At 42.7% G+C, this 20,418-nt stretch overlaps 1 protein-coding gene across 2 annotated transcripts in view; it reads right to left on the minus strand.

Moving 5' to 3' along the window:
- Window positions 1–9,066, minus strand: part of col7a1 (collagen, type VII, alpha 1) — a 47,635-nt gene extending 38,569 nt beyond the window's left edge. For both annotated transcript variants that reach the window (XM_026306883.1, XM_026306882.1), the window contains exons 1-11: window positions 8,734–9,066; window positions 3,558–3,630; window positions 3,264–3,444; window positions 3,013–3,169; window positions 2,807–2,900; window positions 2,545–2,703; window positions 2,232–2,389; window positions 1,766–1,895; window positions 1,501–1,620; window positions 394–549; window positions 32–151 (exon numbers count right to left, since the gene is read on the minus strand). In XM_026306883.1, coding sequence (XP_026162668.1) covers window positions 32–151; window positions 394–549; window positions 1,501–1,620; window positions 1,766–1,895; window positions 2,232–2,389; window positions 2,545–2,703; window positions 2,807–2,900; window positions 3,013–3,169; window positions 3,264–3,444; window positions 3,558–3,621 — 1,339 coding nt within the window. In that variant the 5' untranslated portion in view covers window positions 3,622–3,630; window positions 8,734–9,066. The remainder of the gene's footprint in view (window positions 1–31; window positions 152–393; window positions 550–1,500; window positions 1,621–1,765; window positions 1,896–2,231; window positions 2,390–2,544; window positions 2,704–2,806; window positions 2,901–3,012; window positions 3,170–3,263; window positions 3,445–3,557; window positions 3,631–8,733) is intronic.
- Window positions 9,067–20,418: the final 11,352 nt, after the last annotated feature.

The following is a 20,418-nucleotide window of genomic DNA, read 5'->3' on the forward strand; positions in this document are numbered from 1 at the left end:
GATGGATGGATGTTCTCTGCTTTGTCCTGACCTGCAAATGGTCCCCAGACCAGACGGTAAGCCCGAGCACCACTGACACTTCTCCACCGCAGACGAACACTGTCCTCCGATTCCGTCTCCACTGACAGCTGCTTCACGGACTCAAGGCGCACTGACACATACCAAAACATGAACACACAGACACTTTGAATAATGTCTTCTGATTAAGTCAAACCCATCACAATATCCAAGTATAAATACTCTACTGTATCAAACACCTGTTATAATACTCCTCCATTTTAGTTCTTCATTACAAACTGTACCAATGGATAATACTGTGTCCACTACAACTGATAAAGTAACAAGCATTCATCATCAACAACATATAACAGTAGCAAAGGTGGGTGGACTCACGTGTGCGGGCGTTGAGGATGGAAGGGGGTGCAGAGTCTCGGTTGAAAAGGGGGTACAGACTGATAACATACTCTGTGTCGGGCTGAAGTGACTCCAGGGTGACGGACGTGGAGTCTGCAGACAGAGATTGCTCCGACAGCTGGGCAGCTGGTTGACCTGCTCTTCCGAACACAAGAAGCACAGGACAAAAGACCAGTTAGTGAGCTCTGGTTGCAATCTCAAATTATACACAATGTCACCTGACTGACTACTTGACAACAAGCTGCCAAAATATGCTCATGTGTCCTTATTGTATTAAGTTCACCCGATTCTCTCCTCTGAGCACAGCACATGGCAGCCTGTGAACTACAGGAAAATGATTCAGAGCCTTTTATGCTGCCTCTTCCAATGCAATGAGCCTACAAAGACCTGAGCTTTCTGAAAAACACCGTCTTTGTTATGCCCGTTTGTACTTGGGCAGCTGTCAGCATCTGCCTTGTTTGAACTGTAAGTGTCAATGGGTGCACACCTGCTAGAACCAGCAGACGCAGGAACAGGCAAAAACACAGCACCTCTCGTTACAGGATACACACTGACCTTATTTAAATACTCTCACACAAACATGCCAGCACGACCAGTCAGAAGAGGAGCTCCATGTGATACTGGCACTCCAGCCTCAGCGGGAGAAACCCTGTTTTTTTGTGTTTTTAATAAACCCCCAGGGGCCACTTTGATGCCTTAATCACGGCATAAGGGCCCAGACAGCTCGATACTGTTACGATCCAAGGCACAGCCTGTCTCTACACATGCAAAGACAAAAGTACTGATGATCCATGACACAAGTAAAGGTTTTCTGTGTATCTAATTCAGGAGTGGTGATGATTAAACTGTATTTGATATTTTAGGTAATGACTAGGCAATAAAAATCTTTAACTGACAACCAGTGCCTGAGGGACTTGAGGTGTTATGTTCCCCGTGCTGAGCCTCCCCTGCTGTACATTCTCGACATGTTTCCGACTTGCCACCAACAGGTTGTGTTATTCACCACATTACTGCTTCTACTCCTTTTTTTTGTTGTTTAAAGAGTATTCATAGTTTCTGCTGGGGTTAGATATGTATGTGCTTGACCTCGTGCTCCGTAGGTGAGTCTGTAGCCCTGGATGGAAGACGAGGGTTGACCCCAGCCCAGAGAGAGAGAGAAGAAGCCTGCCTGTAGCAGACGGAGACTGGAGACACCTGGCAGTGACTCTGTATGGGGAGGAAACAAGACACTGCAGGTATATGCCTGTGATATGTTCCAATGTTTAAATTCACGTCTCTCCGTCTTGTGTGTGAGGTGGTTGTGTTAGTACTGTCTCTCTGATGACATCTGAGTCCTTTATGGGCTACTCACTGGTTCGTTGCTTGGCAGAAACAGACTCTCCCACGCTGTTGGGGTACTGGGCAATGACAGTCACCAGGTAGTCTGTTCCTGACCTCAGCTCTCGTGCAGTGTAGGTCCTCTGACTGGCAGGGACAGTCTCCTACAGGGACAGACACAGGTCGTCTTTGTAAACAGTCAAGCAAACAGGTTTTAGCAAAGCAAACAACTAAAAAAAGGAGGATAAATCATCACATTCTTCAATCTTCATTGTGTCTGTCTGAGTAAACATGAGGGAATTTCACTTTTCGCTCTCCCAAACTTTAATCTCTACAACATCTGACAAAGATCCACCCATTGGACAGGTTTATACCCATCCTGAAGACATGTGTTCCTCTCACAAGGCGGGAGTGACTTTGGCTCCTAAAACTGCAATTAGCTACTTCAATCTAGGTCATGTGAATGTGTCGGCACTATATCCTTCAGCACTTGGACTTGCCTGATGCAGTTCTGCTGTGATAGGTTGACCCAGGCCAGAGAGTGGCACATACTGGACCGCATAGCCACTAACAGGCCCCCCTGCAGCGCTCCAGCGAAACCTGAGAGAATCCACTGTCTGTCCTGTAAACTGGATGTTGGATGGACCAGAAAACGCCTCTGGGTGGAGGAGGAGAGGGAGCAGGATAGAGGAGGAGACGTGGATAAAATTATATGCAGCTTTAAGGCCTGAGATAATAGTCTACACATATTTGCGACTGTGTGAATTTTAGTATACAGATGTTGGGTTGCGGTCTACAAATTACCACACATACCATCGCTAGCATAGACTCCTCCTGCTTTGGAACAGACTCTGGGGCTCACAAGAGGAAGAAGTGTCTTCAGCAGTTTGAAGTCCCCAACAAAGGAGGTGAAATCACTGCTGGGCTGGGAGGAGATCTGAGCTAATTCATTTACGTCTGCGCTCTTTATGCCTAACAAACAAAAAAAGTTGGCGAATGAAAAAGAAATCACAGCGAGTCCAAAGATACTCCAACCTACTCTGAGCAAGAGAGGACAGAGTGCAGAGACACCTACCAATCCCAAAAACATGCACGCCTTGACTGCGCAGCTTCTGTGCAGGTTCCTGCACATTGTCCTGCGACTTCCCGTCTGTGATGAGGATTGTGATCTGAAAGTTGACCATGACCCACATGCAAAATTAGAAACAAGTGCACTGCTGTTATTCAGGTATGGGGAAAAAAAAAAAAAGAGAGAATCCCAGAATTAGATGCTCCTCAAACCTTTGGGACATCGCGACTAGACACAGGGTTGAAGAAGTTATCGGCGACAAACTTGAGACCAGCACCCGTGCGTGTGTTTCCACCTTTATAGTTTAGATTCTGTACAGCGCTGACCAGCTCAGTTCCATTGAGGTAGGTATTAAAGGTAAATTCAACCCTGGAAGGAGAAAAACGTCCATCATTAGATGATTTTGATTTTACAGCAGGATGCTGTCACTGCATGCAATATCATGAGGTACACCGCCACTCACCTTGGGGTGTCACTGTACTGTACGACCCCAAACCGTATGCCGGACTCACTGACAGAGCCGGCAAATGGTTTGACGATTCCAGCCATGAAGTCCTTCACCTGCAGAAAGTTAGTTCGTCCAATACTGGAAGACCCATCAACAAGGAAAACAATATCTGCTGCTCGGACATTATCGCACCTGCCTGCAAAGCGGAGGAGGACACTGAGCATATAAAGACAAACCTCATGTGCATTAACAGGAACACAACCGGTGGTGGGATAATAAAGGCTGATGACAAGAAATTACGCATTTTACCCTGAGCGTCCGCCTGTTTGGTGAAGGACAGCAGCACAGTCACGAACACACCCCAGCTCCACATCTTCACAACCTGGGCACACACGGGGAGGTTAAACCTTTTTATGACGTCCAACACACTTTCAACCTGCTAGAAAACAGTCTGACCGAAGTGCAAACATGGGATCAGGTGCAGTTTATTTATTTATTTATTTGGGTTTGTGTTAATTTCCATCCATTAACCACTTGGTAGTTTGCAGACATGGAAGCTCACGCTTCCTCGTCCCCCTCCTTTCCTTTCCTTTCCTTTCCTTGTGTCTCCAGGTGTTTAGTCTTTGTATTAGTCCTGGTATACCAAACACTGGCCTTCAGGTTCTGTACTTACCAATCATCCCCACCAAATTACCTACTTCTCCTACTTACCCGCCTGTGTCACTTTCCTGTGCAGCTGAATCCCATTAGTCATTTGTGTCTCAACATATGTTGAAGGTAGCTCAACCCTGTAATCTGTTAGATTATCTTCTAGGCATTGTTCCTGCCTGTACCTGTTCACATCCACGTTGCATCTTTGATATCCTGCCTGCCTGTTAGTGTGAATGCTGGATTTCATGACACCATAGAAGCCAAATCTGCTTCGGATACAAATATGCAAGGCTTTTCTGTATACAGTACATTTATTGTAATTGGTTAAAGACTAATGGGTTGTGCAGAATGGAGTAGATTAAGTCTCCAAAACATGCACATTGTTTGCATGTAATAGTTTTAGGGGAAATGAGTGTTAGCATTGGAGCAGCAGCCTGAATGAATCATTCTGAAACTAACATCATGTCAAACACTGGAGCTTGTTAGGACAGAAACGTGAAGTCGTTACCTCGTAGCTCATTTATCCAAGTGCCACCTAAACAATCACTCACATAACAAAGCCGTCTATTGATTCAGCCACACATGCACATAGTCCACACATCTACCACTGCATAGGTGCTGAAGATTAGTGGCTACTGCACCAAACAATCCACTGCATCAGCCTTCGTCCGTTCCTCAGCTCAATATACGGCTGTTGTGATATTGTGGAGTAACGAGCAGGACATCAGGGATGATCAGATCCCCACATCTTTCTTCTGGGTGACCTTTACTCACTGAAACGCTTCATTTTAACGGCCTCAAAGTAAAAAACAAAGAATAGACAGATTTACATTATGTGTGAAGCACTGTTGTGATATAATAGATGAAAACTGTACAACGCAGGAAACACACATCTCCATTTGTGAGCTCAGTATTTCTGTTCTGCCTGACACTAAATCATGTACATTTTAAACACGTTGGGAAGTTATTTATGTTTTGTTATGTGGTATTTACAGCACCAACTTTCTAGATTTGTTTGGTTTTAAACATTTATCCCCACGTCACATCAGAACATCCTGTTTTGACTAGAACATTAGGACATGAGGTATAAGATTTCGACTTTAACATAGTGAACATTATCGTCCTAAGTGAATTTCTAACATTTGTTCTCCATAACTGTGGTGTGTTAAAGAGTTAAACCAGCGATGGAAGTTGTTCTCTAGATGCTTTGGCAAACCCAGAAAAAGCCATTAAATCAACAGAAAACAGGTGAAACAGGGTAGAAACAAATGGCCAATGTGCTTCATGATCTCTGTGCACGTTAGTCTGACAAATCTCAAGCAGCAGCACACAGGAGATAAACACGTACTGATGAAGCTGCACCTACTGCATCTAAAACTGATCTTAAGAACATGATATTTGCACTGTGCAGATCTTCTCCATGTGTTTGCAGACACATTTCCATTAGCGTTAATTGTAATCGCCAGTATCTAAATCACAGGTTAAAATCATTTCTGCCTATAATTTTCACAAAATATGGGAAAAATATATTTGCTGAGTTCAGATTAGAAAAAAATACTTAAAGTCGATATTTAAATACAAGTTCTACATTTTAAAGGATCTATATCACACACACACGCACACATTTGTGTGCCATTTTGAAAAAATGCCACAGATCTTACTCTTTGAGACGTGAAGTGTTGATGTTTGATTGACATGTGATGGTGACACAGGTCAGCGACCTCAGCTTATGAGTTATGAATAAAACGATCAGTGAACGTGTGACGGCTTTCATCAGGCGAGGATGTAGGACTATTGTTTTTATGACGATCTCTGTTCAAATTCACCTGATTAGAGGTGATGCACGGCACAGCGGCTACTGCAAATACCTTACAGATGTTGAGCCAGTGAACTAAACCTCTGATCTACTCTGTAGAGCCACGGCCCCGAAAATAAACAATGTCAAGAGGAAAACCACGGGAAAGCACTTAGTTTGATATAAGGGAAAGCTGCAGGACAGAGTCCAAACAGGGACACAAATAACCTCAAGATCATGTGGAATATGGTTAATTCTTATAGCTGGCACTGGAACACTGACCCAAATCAGGTTCAGTGTCAGAACCAGTCCACATGAAAGACCCCTGCAGTTGACACATGGCTTGATAACATTGACAACAGAGAAAATACTTTACATACTTAAGTATAACAGCTAATAGCAGCAAGAACAGTTTTACCACATAACATCCACTGTTTGATTCCAGATGTTGAACATCAAACCACTCTGTCCCCTTGTTTCCTGTCCGAGTCCATTCTGTCAGCGTTCCAGTGAAAATAAAATGCTAAAAATAAAATCTTAGGATACAGTTTAATATTTTGGGGAAACACTTTTAAAGTTCACTACATAATATTTTACACCTGCTTTGTTTAATCAGCACAAAATACACAGAATACTACACTCAAACTATTTAACAATTATGTTAGGGTTAGGGCAGGGATCAAGTTTTTGGAGGACTTGGGTGGTTCTGTTATAGCACTTTACTGTTTTAATGCACAAAATATGATATAAAGTCTAAACTAAAAACCTGCATGGATTAAAACACATACTGGAATTTGTCGCCTGCAGCGAGAAACAAGATGATTCATAAATGTTAATTCTCTGTCCAACAGGTGTCTCTAACATGCAGCACACACACAAAGCCTGATATGCTGCAAGTGTAATGTTCTTTTCCCATTTAAAGATTCAAAGTATTTATTTCAGAACATGAATAACTATAAGGATAAAATGAACCCCTGAGGAAACACAACTGTTTGTTCTCCACTCATTTTATTTTGATTTTTCCTGCATGGATGCTAATGAATCTGTGTGTTTGCCAGCTGTGCATGCAGACCACCAAAACCACCAGCTGACGACTAAAGGAAGTGGCAGCAAATGTTGAAATCATCACAACGAACAGATTTTCTTCATTTCTTCCCCCTTCCTGCCACTCCCACAGCACAACCATAAACCCTACTCCAGGTTCAGGCCCTATGCAAATCTTTTCGTTCATACCTCCTGGTATATGATATATCTTCAAACAATTACTCACATGACTCACTGCATGGATCGAGTGCCAGCTGTGGGAGGAACCCACTTCCTCTGATAAACATTTTTATTATAGCAGATATTCTATACTGAGCACATTCCCAGGGTGGTCTCCACACCTGGAATTTTAAAAGGATGAAGTATCTGGCATATGTAATATATTATTATTATTATTATTATTATTATTATTATATCCCCCAGTGAAAAGGTCAGTGACACAGTAGCAAAGTGGTGCAGAGACTATTGGAACACAACAGCACTGACAGGGGAATGAAAGGACTTTTCAGAGACAGGAAGAGACAGAGATTAGGACTCATCCCTGAGCTTCTGCTGGGAGCTTCACAGAGGCCGGACTGTGCTCTCTGAAAGCTCGGCTCAGGCAGGATCATCAAACATCAAGCTGTGGTTTAATGGAGATGCCATTCTCCCAGGGGGGGCAGTGGGTCACAGGCTACTGCAGCGTGACAGAGTACAGGATTGTGTAAGAGCCAGCTTCCTTCAGCACAACATCAGTCAGAGACAAAGAGTGACACAAGCAGACAAGAGAACGGACGGGTCAAAGGAGGGTGGGCTGTCGCAGTAAATTTACCAACGTCTCCTGCAATTTTGCTCCCAGATCAGGATTTAGAGTAGAACATAAGAGCCCTACTCTGGCTATCTGTGACTTAAAACCAGGACAGGAAGATCCTGTCACCCATGCCCTTTAGCCTCAGGTCAGGTACAGCTTCGCTCACATGCACCATTAACGGATTATCATCCCAGTTCTTCATCCAAACCAAACCAGAAGACTAAAAACAGCAGCTTTACATGTCTTTTGTGACCCATCCTTAAAAGAGCCCAAGGTGCTATGAAAGCATTTCACAAGACGGCGTTACTATCAACAAAAGCCATTTGGACCAAGTCGTGGGTATAACATTTATCAACGGGTCGTTGTTTTCATTCACAGGCATGAATCAGCCTCCAGGCTCAACATAAACACAGGTAAAGACACAGTTAGAGACAATCGGCAGCTTTCCATACATGAATCAGTACAGAACCTGAACGTGAGGCCAAAAACCTGAACCAGTGTAGTGACTGAAAATAAGGCAGAGTGAGTGTGAGGATGATGGCGAGCCAGAGAGGAAGAGTCTAATCAGGTCTAACGGGGGATTTTTTCTCTCTTGCTTCAGCCAAACCACAGTAAAGACATGGATGCCTCCAGACGTGGAACAGACCATTTAAATCAATCTAGACACAAAAGCAGAGGAGGAAGCGGAGGAGTGAGATTCTCTCTCGCTCTGGGCAGCAATCGTGATTTGTAGCAGGGGTAATAATGAGTTCAGCTGAGGTCACGCTGGTCCTGTATAAGTGTAATGTGCTACCACAGACTGGCTGTTTTGCAGGAGTAAAGGACTATAATTATGTCCATGAAATACAGAGCCATGTTTCAGTCCAGTCACCCAGAGGAGTCTCTGTGAGACTCTTATCACCTGAGTTACTGAAATTAGAATTTCATTCTAATTGCATCTCAGCGAAGGCTGAGAATAAGATGAATGTTCTGCTGGGTCTTGTTCAGGCTCAGAGCTTTAGCTGCAGGGAAATAAGGGGTGTTGTTACTGGCTGCAGTTCAGATCAGTCAGGCCATAAGGTTCACCAGCGTGTACATGCAAATTACCACCAACACTCTATCTCAGACAAAATATTCATTTCCACCTGATTAAGGAGCATTTAACACAGAGCTGCAGCTCCAAAGTCCCACACATGGATCTCCCCACAGAGCCTCGTCTGTCCTACCTGCGGGTCTCTGCTCCGTTCACCTGGCCACAGCCTGCCGCTCCACACCTTTCCACCTGTGGCATATCCAGCCCTGGCTCTCCGTGCAGCACCTGGCCCCGCACTGGTTCTTTTCACAGTCCGGTGCCGCAGCTCCAAAACGCACCAGACAACTTCGCCAGCTCAGTAACTGAACTCGTGTCGTTGCATGTCGCGGAGTCAAACGTGCAAACGCTATTTCTGACTCCAGAAGCTCCTCGCTTTAGCGCAGGCTGCACACAAGCAGCAGCAAAACAGTCCAGACTTGTTCGGATGCCTGAAGGGGAGTCCTAAGCTCTGCCTTTCTTCTTTTTTTTTCTCACATCCTCATTCACTTTGCCTCTTGTCCCTCCCTGCGCCTCCACGCAGCCATGTGCAGCTGAAGCATTGTCCTCATAAAGTCTCCAACTTTCCCAGGTAGGACAGGAAACTCGGGGTCACATGTTTTTATTTACAGACAACCCAGATGCGTTCGTTTAAAAACAGGAAGTTGGAAAACGACAAAATAAAACTTAAACAATAACAAAACAAAAACTTTAAAAAAGTGTTGAGTCAATAATATTTTCAGCTTCTGGAAACAACTGATGTCCTCATTAACTCTGGTCATCTTTCTTGTTGAAGACCAACCAGACAACAGCCTGTTGATGAGGACACTCAGCAGCATATCAAGGCAGTGGGTTCCAGTACAGCCTGGAAAGACGCCCAGTAAAACACCTTAAATGGATAACCCGGGGGGGTCACAGGTCACAGGTCACTGTGGTGGTTGCATACACATGATAGCAGCTGTAGCCAGGGACTGAGGAGCTGTAATGTTTCTACAAATCATAAATTCCCTCTATCATATAGTCAGAACATCTGAGGTTTTGATGTTTGAGCTGCTCTGAGGTCAGAACTGGCATTTTAGTCCCAATCCATAAGTCTATTGAGCCCAATAATCAGTTTCCAGTGATGAAGACCTTTATCTCATAATGTCAGTCCAACAGCTCCTCTAAGGCTCAAACCCTGTTAATTACATCAACCCAAACTGGACCCCCACTGTTGTCTCTTATTAGAGTCCTCTTTGCTGTTGGCACAGCAACACCTGCACCACCTTGTTCTTCTAACTATTTCAGAAGATATATACTTCCTGTTTCAATTCTTATTTCATGATGTTTTATCCAGGACGATCATGGACTGTGGTGTGTCAGTCTGCAGTGTGTTGTGCTCCATGTGCTGTGCTGTCTCATGGCGTTTCAGTGCAGCTTCTTCAGGCCTTTCAAATATTGGAAGTTAAATGTTTTTGTGATTTTCTTCATGTTGGTACAAGAGTGAGTGTGAGTGTGAGTGATGCTATAGGAATAACACGCAAATGCCTACAGTCGAGTGCTGTTTCTTAAAGTGCAGCGCACTCCTGCCGCTGCCGCGCGGTACATGCAATAATGCCATGTGTGACAGGTTTAGTCAGTAAGCTGCCCAGACAACACACTCTCTGTCCAAAGTGACGCTGTGTTACTTTACAGTCAGTAAGTTAGAGTTCAGCTTCTTAGAGAGAGGAGAGAGAGGAGAGTGTAAACAGCAAGGCAGGCAGAGGTCTAATGAGATCTGTGCACGGCAGATGTGTTGTGCAGATCTGGATCTTTTGAATCAGCCAACAGAACTGAAACCATAACCATGTTGCACTAATAAAAACACATTCCAGCACCAGAATGGATGTTCTCCTGACTCTGCCTTTTTTTGTTTAGCCTGCAATGGTTGGGGACAATAGAGACAAGATGATCTGTGGGTTAAACTGCCTCCATTAGCATTTTAAGCACAATTTCCCACCTGAAAAATTCTCCTTCACATGGTCCCATGTGACATCCATCAGTTTTAATCACAGCCAGGCTGCAACAGTAAAACTACAAGTTAGGAAAATGAGTCTGTGACTCAAAAGCAAATGAGATGAATTCCCCAGACATGTTAAAATCCTCAGGCCGGTGTCATTTACCTGATAACTGCCTTTGAGCAGGACATTTACCCTGTAACCAAGTGTGTGATGGATTTGTTTAGAGCCCAGTGGATGTGGATTGTGGTTTTAGCTCAGACAACAGAGGTGATTTTACTATAACTACTTGGATTTGACTATGTGGATACGACACACACACATAACTTTGCATTCTAAGACAACACACCCCCAAAACATGGAAAAATGAAAGTGTGATTAAGGACCCAGTGAGCTGCAGTTTATTAAACAAACAAAAGAGACGAGTAGACAAAGATGTGGCTTAGAGATTTAATATTTTAAAATGAACTCTACTAGAAAGCTATCAATCAGCAGGTGGGAACATGTTTTCATGAGGCAATGGGTGGGAGCTGGGTACAGAAACATATAAATCATCATTTAACTGTCAGCTTCAGTAATGTTTATCAGTTACTTGGCCCTGTCATCCCCATGGACAGATATTATCTGTACTGTAGTCGCTCTTGGAAAAAAATAGAGGTTCTGTTGAAATTAAATAACTTTTACGCCCTTGTGCTGGACCAGTTTCCCATGTTTTAATTGCTGGTTTAGAGTTGTGTTGTTTTCCAGCAGGAGATTGGCATGCACAGTGACTGAATGATGGCAGACAGATTTCATGGGAGAGAAGTTATGGGACTGACTTGGGAGAAAGTCTAGTGGTTTTTCCTGTAGGGAGTCATTGTGCCTTCCCTTCGACTTTTCAGCTTTCTAAACATACTACTGCGTGAGTAGCTCCGGTGGGATTTTGGTGTGATCGTGTATGCAGGTCTGAGGTCATGTCGTCTGAAGCAGGGCCAGAGCTCAGCGTGTGTGTTGAACGACCTGACCATAGGTGTGCTCTGCTGCAGGGGCATGAAGGAGGGAAGGTTTATCTCATCATGAGGCTGGAATTCATGAGCCAGGCTGCCCTGTTTTGATCCTTAATGGCCTCCTTAATGGCCTGCAGCCTTCTCTTTAAATACCACGGCTCCAGGTGACACATACCACAGTGACCTGCTCCTGTGCCTTCATTACAGAGGCTGGGGATTGAGATTGAGAGGTGAGAAGTAAAAGGAAAGAAACATGAAATGGAACAGAAAATATGTTCAGAAAGGTAAAACATGATACACTCAAGATCTCCACTAGAATAGGTGCCTTGTATGAGTTTCCAAGGCTTGGTGATGATGATTTTAATGTGTGCTAGAGTTTTTAGAACCACAGCAATAAGGTGTTTCTTTTCTGAAAAAATGAGTCCAGTATGTAGCCCCAGTTTTTTTTTACACTACAGTTTGTTACTCCTATCTAAGTATATTTCCCTTTTTTCCTTTAAGGCCAAAATTTTACTCCTTAGAAATGCATTAAATATATAATAGGAAGATCTACTTGTAGATTGTGGAATGAATTTAGTTTCAACTCCACCGGGGGTTGTGAAAGAATTTAGTTTCTTAACTTTTCGTTGAAAGTTAACACCTCCTTCCAAATGACTAAAATTTGAGAGGCTGCAGAAGAAGCCACAGAGTGACATCTCATATATCAGGAACACAACCAGAGAAGAGTGCTCTAAAGCTATGGAGAGCATGTGATTTTGCATGGCTTCGTATCTGCACACACCCAGCACACATGGCCTTAAAACACAATACACATGCTGCATGAAAACAAAATGAAGAAGGGGAGAATAGAAACTCAAATGTCACGTCTAACAATGACAGTCTGCAACATGAAACATATGAAACATCCAGTGACTAGAAAAAAACCCAGTATGCATTATACATCATCAAAGTTGCAATTTAATTTGTGTAGATCTTACTTCTTATGTTGTACTTGAATTACTCTGCACAAGCTGTGACTCAGACATGACAGGTTGATGTACAATTTAGTTTTAAATGTATTAAATTGACTTAGAAATGCAAAAAAATGTAATAATTGCAACAAGTATGAAAGGTGCTGTGCATATCATCCATCATCTGTACCCCCTTAGTCCTAACCAGGGTCCCAGGGATCTGCTGGAGCCTGTCCCAGCTCTCTCTGGGTGAAAGGCAGGGGTCCACCCTGGACAGGTCCCCAGTCCATCACAGGGCCACATAGAGACCAACAACCTCACACACTCACACTCACTCCTATGGGCAATTTAGAGTCACCAATCAACCTGACATACATGTTTTTGGACTGTGGGAGGAAACCAGAGTACCTGGAGAAAACCCACACAAGCACAGGGAGAACATGCAGACTCCACACAGAAAGGTCCCTGATGGGTTTCAGACCAGGAACCTTCTTGCTGTGAGGCAACAGGGCTAACCACTAATCCACTGTGCTGCTCACAGTTTAATACCAAAAATCTAAATTGAGAAACGTGTGTAATTTACTGGAGAAAGTGTACTGATGGACATCTATGTGTTCATCTAATTTACAGCATATTGTTATAGACATATGTTATTTCTATGCTTTATGGGCGGGATGTGGGATTGATGTCATGTCTGGACTGGATCAGACTGAAACAGACAAGTGCTGTAAAATTCATTCTGCTCCCACATAAGGCCTATGTGTACTGCTAAAATAAAACCATGTTTTCTTCACACCAATCTGTCCTCACAGTCCCACAAGCACTAAATCTCATTTGAATCTCATGAAATGTTTGTAAGAAAATCTTTTTTCATTTTAGTTTCAAAATCCAGATCGACGCATGTTTTTACTGTCATGAATGGCCAAAAATCTTGAGTGTACATGTTCTAGTTACCAAGATAACATTTCACATGAGAAATAAGAGTTTCACCAGAATCTTAAACTGATGCAAGAACTTGTTTTTTGTTTTTTTTTTAATAAAATCAATTGCAAAATACCTCACTGCACTTCCAAGCCGTTCATTTTTCCTTTGGTGTGTCATGGTTGCCTAAAAAACAAACATCACGAAGAAAACAGGAAACATATCTCTACAGAGCAGATTTCTAAGAGATCAGGACTCTGGCTGCGTTTTGGCCGATCACAGCTCATTTATTGTAACGACTGAACTTCCAGTTGTGCTCCCAGTGACCTGCAATGGAAACCATGTGAAGGGCAGACAGAATGCAGCTGATTTTAATACTGAGTTTCTAATAACAGAGTGGTAACATGTCTGAGCAAACTCATGTCCACAAAGGCACTGTCTTTGATGATTCACCAGTTGGCTCTGATGTTCACTTCCTTAGCGATGGCACCGCTGCACGTTAACGTTTCTGGCTGGAAGATCTGAAATCTCTTAAAGGATTTAAAAGTAAAACCTCAGGATTAAGGTGTTCACTTTTTCTCAGAGTCTTTTCTCAGGTCTGAATGGGAAGCAAAAGGAAATACTTTTTCACACTTAATTTGAAAAACAAAACAGTGTCCACCACCACATTTAATATTGTTCTTTGAGGAACTCCACGTCTTCACATCTCGGGTGTGGTCCTAGTGTAAAAAAAGCTTTTTTATGATGATACGACTTCATCTTCGCAGCCATCATGAGACTCTGCAACAACAGGGTCCATGCTGATCCATATCCAGAGATATTCATGGATCGTCTGTCTGCAGATGAACATAAGAAAGACAAACTGATCATACAACCTTGGTCTTACACTAAGAGTTAGATGAAATATTGGCTATTGCTCTCATTAAATTCAGTAATTAACACATTATATTTGCTACTATTTGTTTAATCTGTTTAATAATTAACTTCTTTTATAAAAGAAAAAAAAAAAACAAAACGGTTTGCCCTTAATTTTATTGTGAGGCAGAAGAAAGTCCCAGATTTATTGTGATGTCCATCTAATAAATCTCTGTGGTAGGTTCCAAACAGCCTGTGCTTAGTTTGTTTTAGAACCAGTCAGAAAGGCAAAAGGAAGCAGACACGGGTGGTTATGGGTGGGAAATGTTGAGCCACAGCCTCGGGGGGGGGGGTGTGTAGTGTCAGACAGATGACTAAGAAAATTCTCACACCGCTTTGTCTCAAACTCACGTACAGGGTTTTCCCCAAAAAACTCATCCGTCTCATTTTAATGTGACTGGGCTAGAACGAATGAATAAAGAAAACAACTCTCTGAGGACCTCTAGTGTTAAAAGGACGAGTTCTCACTTTATCAAATTACCTCTCCTGTGCCCACTTTCAAAGAAGCCACCAAGTCTGATACATGCATTTATAAATGGTGAATGTATATCATTAATAATAATAAGAAGGATAAAGCATAAGACATGATTTGTAGTCAGTTTCTAAATGTGCGATGACTAAGCTGCAGTGCAGGTTAGTGTGTGTGTGTGTGTGCATGAATATTGGTGTATGTTTTAAATTGTTTCAATACACAACATGTGATAGCAAACAAATGTACACATTCATTATTTTAGAGCTTCAGTACTTTTTTAAAAAAAAATGCTAATCATTATCATCATTAATAGTTAAAACAGACACGGTGCAGGATAAAAAAAGGGTTGAATACATTCAGTGTGACCAAAGGCATGTTGGAATGTAAATCAATATAATCTAATAATAAAAAGGATTAAAGTTTCACACATCTCTTCTGCCCTTTACAACAGACTGTTGTGAAATATAGTCCCACACCAGCAGAGGGAACCACTGGACAACCAGACCGTCATTTCTGTTCATGTAGCAACAAAACTCTAGTTTCACAGTCGTTTTAGAGGTTTTTATCTTTTCATTTAAACAAGTATAAATAAAGGTGAAATCAACCACATGGAAACTACGGAAACAGTAAATCATTTGTCTTCCACGTGTTTGCAGCCTTATTGGTGGATGATTGAAGTGATATCAAATTCTCAAAGTCTTACTCAGAATAAAGATGAGACTGCTATGACTCTGATCATACGTCTGTGTGAAGAGGCTTGGCATCAATCAGTTGTAGTTACACTGCACTCCCCTAGGGAGCAGCAGAGATTCAGGCAGTTAAAATGTGCCTTTGACATCAGCTTCAGATTTTGTTGACTCTGGCTGAAGGATGGTCACATGAACGGAGTATCTGGCTGTTATGCAGTAAATGTCTAAGTTCAGCTCATTCACAGAGGATTTAAGACAAGCTTTTGTTCTACAACAAGGTCTAAATCCATGACCTTTCATTTTAAAGCCCACTGAAATGTCAAGCTGTCAGATCAGCTGAGGATGAGTGTGTTGCTGTCTGGTCATCAGGCCACCGACTGATCATTTGACAGTAGAGCGGTGCAGCCACATCTTGTATATATGGTTGAAGTGTCCACTGGTGAACTAAACACCCACAGCTATCCAGTGTCATTTGTTTTTCACCCTTTCAAGGTTTAACCCAGAGTTGCCAGTTCATGTCCAGGCCTGTCAGCTCATTACACTGCAGAAAGTGGAGTAATAATGGGCGTGATGTGGATTAAAGAGTCCCTGTTCCTGCCCATGCTAATATTTTTGTGAAATACAGTCTGGGATTTAATGACTTATTGATGCACCATTATGCTGCATGTTTACAGAGCTCAGACATACACAGCTGGTTACTAAGACACTGCTGTGCCTTTATCAGTCCAGCTCGTTGTGAGAGCAGATGAATATCCATTTTTCTCACTGGGATGTGTTTCTGTCAGTCCTCTTCTGCAGTAAATAGCACACAACGACGCATGAGGGAAAAATAAAAAAGGCTTTGGGGAATCCTTGTAATGGCTGAGAGGTCTTTTCTATCCTGAAGAGAATTATGAATAGACTCCAGCCTGGCCTTTTTGGTACATAATCACATACACTTCCCCCTACGATCCTTTCAGCCCTGTTGGTCGCACACACACAAACAGGCACATGCACACACACTGCAGCTATAGACATTTCAGTGAATGGCAGCGTTCCTCCCTCCTGTGAACTGTAGGGTGGACAAATGTACATAAAAGAAGCTGAGAGCCGAGTGATGGGGGTTTATACAGCTCTGGGGAGAGGTCTGTAATGAGCCTGAGGCTCTGATATCTGTTCGGTTTGGCCATTTGTGGATGTCATGGTGAGATTTAAGGGTATAGCATTATCCTGTTGACAGGGAAGCACACTGAAATTGTTTCTAGACATTTGTGTGTAGCAGCAGCAGCTGGTCTTCATACCTGCATTCGTACTTCTACCACCTGGAGTAGCAGGAGCTGGATGTTTCAACCGTTCACTGATTTATTTAATTCATTAGTTTTATTTCCTATTGCCAGTCAGTTTATACTCTGTGCCACAGTGGTGTGTGATAGCTTATATACTAATATTCTTAAACTGTCCATGAATGATATAATACGTCAAAATCGAATAATATATGAGTTTGCACAGATGTTTCAGTCATTAGCAGATACACAGTATTTGCCCTTTTGAGCTAATGAGGTTGTTAAAAATGAAAATATGATGGAATATGGAAGAATTGTAGACCTGCTGTCACTTCTTATTTTCAGAGAGTATGTGCAGCCCCACTGCTGGAAGATGTCCTTCGTTCCATCATATTCAGCCCTTCTGAGTTCAGACTTTAACGCTGCACCTTTATGCACATTTTTGCAGGAGAGGGAAAGAGCCAGCATCTGCCTCCATGTGTTTATTCACAGAGCTGTTGCACTGACGTGCGATGACAGGGGACTGGCAGCCTCTTTCCGTCGGGAGGCTGATACACTCGTATAACCCCGGCTTTTGACTGACCACATCAAACGCCCAGAAACAGCTGTGTGCACGTGTGTGTGCGAGTGAGGATACGTGTTCTAGTTAGTCATATTTGTATGGCTCTATGCTCTTGCCCCAATGGTTTGTTGTTGGGAAATCAAAGATGTTTGTAAGTTTGTAAGTAATTATACCAATGTCACAGCAGTAACATGTCACAGCTCTGGATGGATGCGGATCATCCTCGTCACAAACGTACACATACAAGTTGGGAAGTTCCAGGAAGAGGAATTTAGTGCGTCACAGTTTCAGTCTGTGTGTCTGTGCTTGTCTGTGGTGGATTCAGTCCATCCCCACCTTCTGCTCTTTCTGGTTTCTCTATCCTCTCGTCGCCTGTACTCCTCCCATCTGCTCAGGGTCTTTGTTTGTATTGTTTGTGTGTTTTAGGCTCCTCTTACTGGGCAAACATGCTCCATTTTCTTGAGTGAGGTTTTGTCACTTTGTCAGAGCTTCTGGACTGACCCTAAAACACACTCAAGCACATGTCCAAACACACCTCAGACAATCTCAAACACACGTTTTACCCACATGCTGTGATCTGTGATATCCTTATATTAAGAATGGAGGACCGGATGACTTCTATGTGAAAAGGAATCTCTCTCTGTGTAGTGATGAACTCACTTGACTCCACACTTTGCACCAGTCTACAGAGCTTCTTAGTGGATTTGAGCTTATTGTTTTGGTTTTCTGACTCACACCTGTCTTGCGTCATGTTCAGCTGCAACAGACATTTGTTTGGAGTTTAACACAAAACCTCAAAAAATGCAAAGCGCCTTCCACCGAACAGCAGGCAGACAGACTTTGCAGCTAACTGGCAGAGACAGCTAGCTGGCATTTAGCAGCTAAAGACACCTAATGTTTAACAATGTGCTTCTTATAATAACGTACTGTTTTTTCTGTCTGAGTCCCATTTGCTGATTATTACAATGTCCATCTGTTGATTTAGACTTGTTCTTAATTGAGACCATACATTCATTGTCTGTTATTAAAAACGTATGTCACGCTGACAGTAACCAAAGCTGTCATAACACCAGCTGCATTCTTTACTGTAACTGTATATGTCACATTATTTCTGTAGAGCAGCACCCTGAGCTGTTCTGAGCCCTCCAGGAGCAGGTCTTGGGATCTCTGCTTATTAAAAGTAATGACAAAGACAGAGAGCTAAGTCTCTCAAGAGCTACCTTATGTAAACTCTGAAGCTCTGTATACATATATAGAGGGCTGTGAAACTGTCCTGATGTGTTTACCGGCTGCCTGCCCTATTTCTGACACTGGTGAGCTCTCATGGCATGTTGTCTTTGCGTTGGGGTCCTGGGCCTGGCACCCATCACACACAGGAAACAGGCTCTGGCCCTCAGCTGCACATTAAACACACAGGATGTACACACAGGAAACCGTGTCTCAACCCCTTGTGCACAGCTCACACACTCCTCCGTCCTGCACTCCTTTCTTCCAGATCCCAAAGGAGGGCCGGCCGCCAAAGGCCTCCTGCACACTCAGCTGACAGCCTGTCTAATTCCTCTGCAGCGTGTACAGTCTCCTGTTCACCCTGCTCAACCCCCAGCCCACCAAGCAACACTTAATGCAGTGTCAGTACCTGAAGCTGGCTACAGAAATAAGAAATGCACTTTGTGGTGTTTATTATCTCATTAGATAATAAAGAAATAAGAAGAGACTGGACTAGACACCTAGATATATTTCTCTATACCTTCTCTCATGATTGACTTTGCAGACCTTGCAGTGAAAATGATTCAGGTCTCTGCAGCTTGAAATTGATCTTCCTTCTGTTACTTTCCCTTAGTCCTCCAGTTCTCTCATGAACCTTTCCTGTGTTTACCACAAGTTTGAGGAACATCACATTTCTTTTTCCCCTGAGGGATACAGGCTGGGACGTTACATTTTAGGCATGTAGGCAGGGAAACATTTGTAGAAAGATCCTGGTAGGAGAAAAGTCATTATGACGAAAAAAACAAACACTTTTTATCATATATATAAGTTGAGTGACAGGATAAATTCATCCTCTAATATCTAGCAATATGTGAGCCCCACTGTGAGGTCACATTTCCATGTGGTGCTTAATACACAAAGATACGTCTTCTCAGTAAGAACCAAGAAAATGTCAGCCATAGAAACACCCTGGGAATGAGTCTTTCTTTCCTGTCTGCCCAAGTTGAACTCAAGCCATTAAGTCCTTAGAGAGCAGATAATAAAGACTATCTGTTTCCTTTTAATTAATCAAAGTCATGTTTAGCTCTGCTGCTGCTCTTAGCTATATCTGTTTTACTTTGCTGCTTGAGGAACAGCCCAGGCTGTCAAAATAACATTTTATGAAGCCAGACTAAAATTATTATCTTTTAAACCCCTTCTTCTCTTCGCTGACTGACGGCCACAGGGCTTATTCAGCTAAATGGCACAGTTATGTTTCATTTACTAAACACAAATGTTAAGTAAATAGACACAACTTAACTCACCTGACTTCGATAAAGAATGGTTGCAGGGTTGGTGGTTTGTTCCTTGGCGTCGCTAGTCCACGTGTCAAAGTGTCCACGGGTAAATCTCCGAACCTGAACTTGTTCCTGTTGCTCTTCCATTGGTGTATGAGTGTGTGTGAATGGTTATTTATGCCGATGTGCAAATAGTGATAAGCTACAAGTGAATGTGTGTAGAGAAAAATAGGGTCCATTTGCCATTTATTTGACCCACGTACACACAGAGCAAGTACAATTCAATCATACACAACAGGATCAACACAATCCAATTAACATTTTATGTTCAGTAAATTGAACATAACTGGGTGAGGTAGCCTTTAATTAATACTGTTCAGTCATATTTACTTAATAACATGTTGTTGTATTTAATTAACTGTTTTGTTTCCCTTTTATTTAACCAGCTCTGGTGGAACTACAGTACATTAAGTAATACAACATTTCATTTCTTAGAGTGCTCATTCATCAGACTGGGAAATTAACTAATAGACTGAGAAGGAGCAGCTGTGATGTGGATGTGCGGCTCACTATCATCCTATTCATCAACAGAGTCTGCTTTTTGAGCCCGTCCACCATCTGGTTTC

Source organism: Mastacembelus armatus, chromosome 5 (assembly GCF_900324485.2).
Source record: "Mastacembelus armatus chromosome 5, fMasArm1.2, whole genome shotgun sequence".
NCBI lineage: Eukaryota > Metazoa > Chordata > Actinopteri > Synbranchiformes > Mastacembelidae > Mastacembelus > Mastacembelus armatus.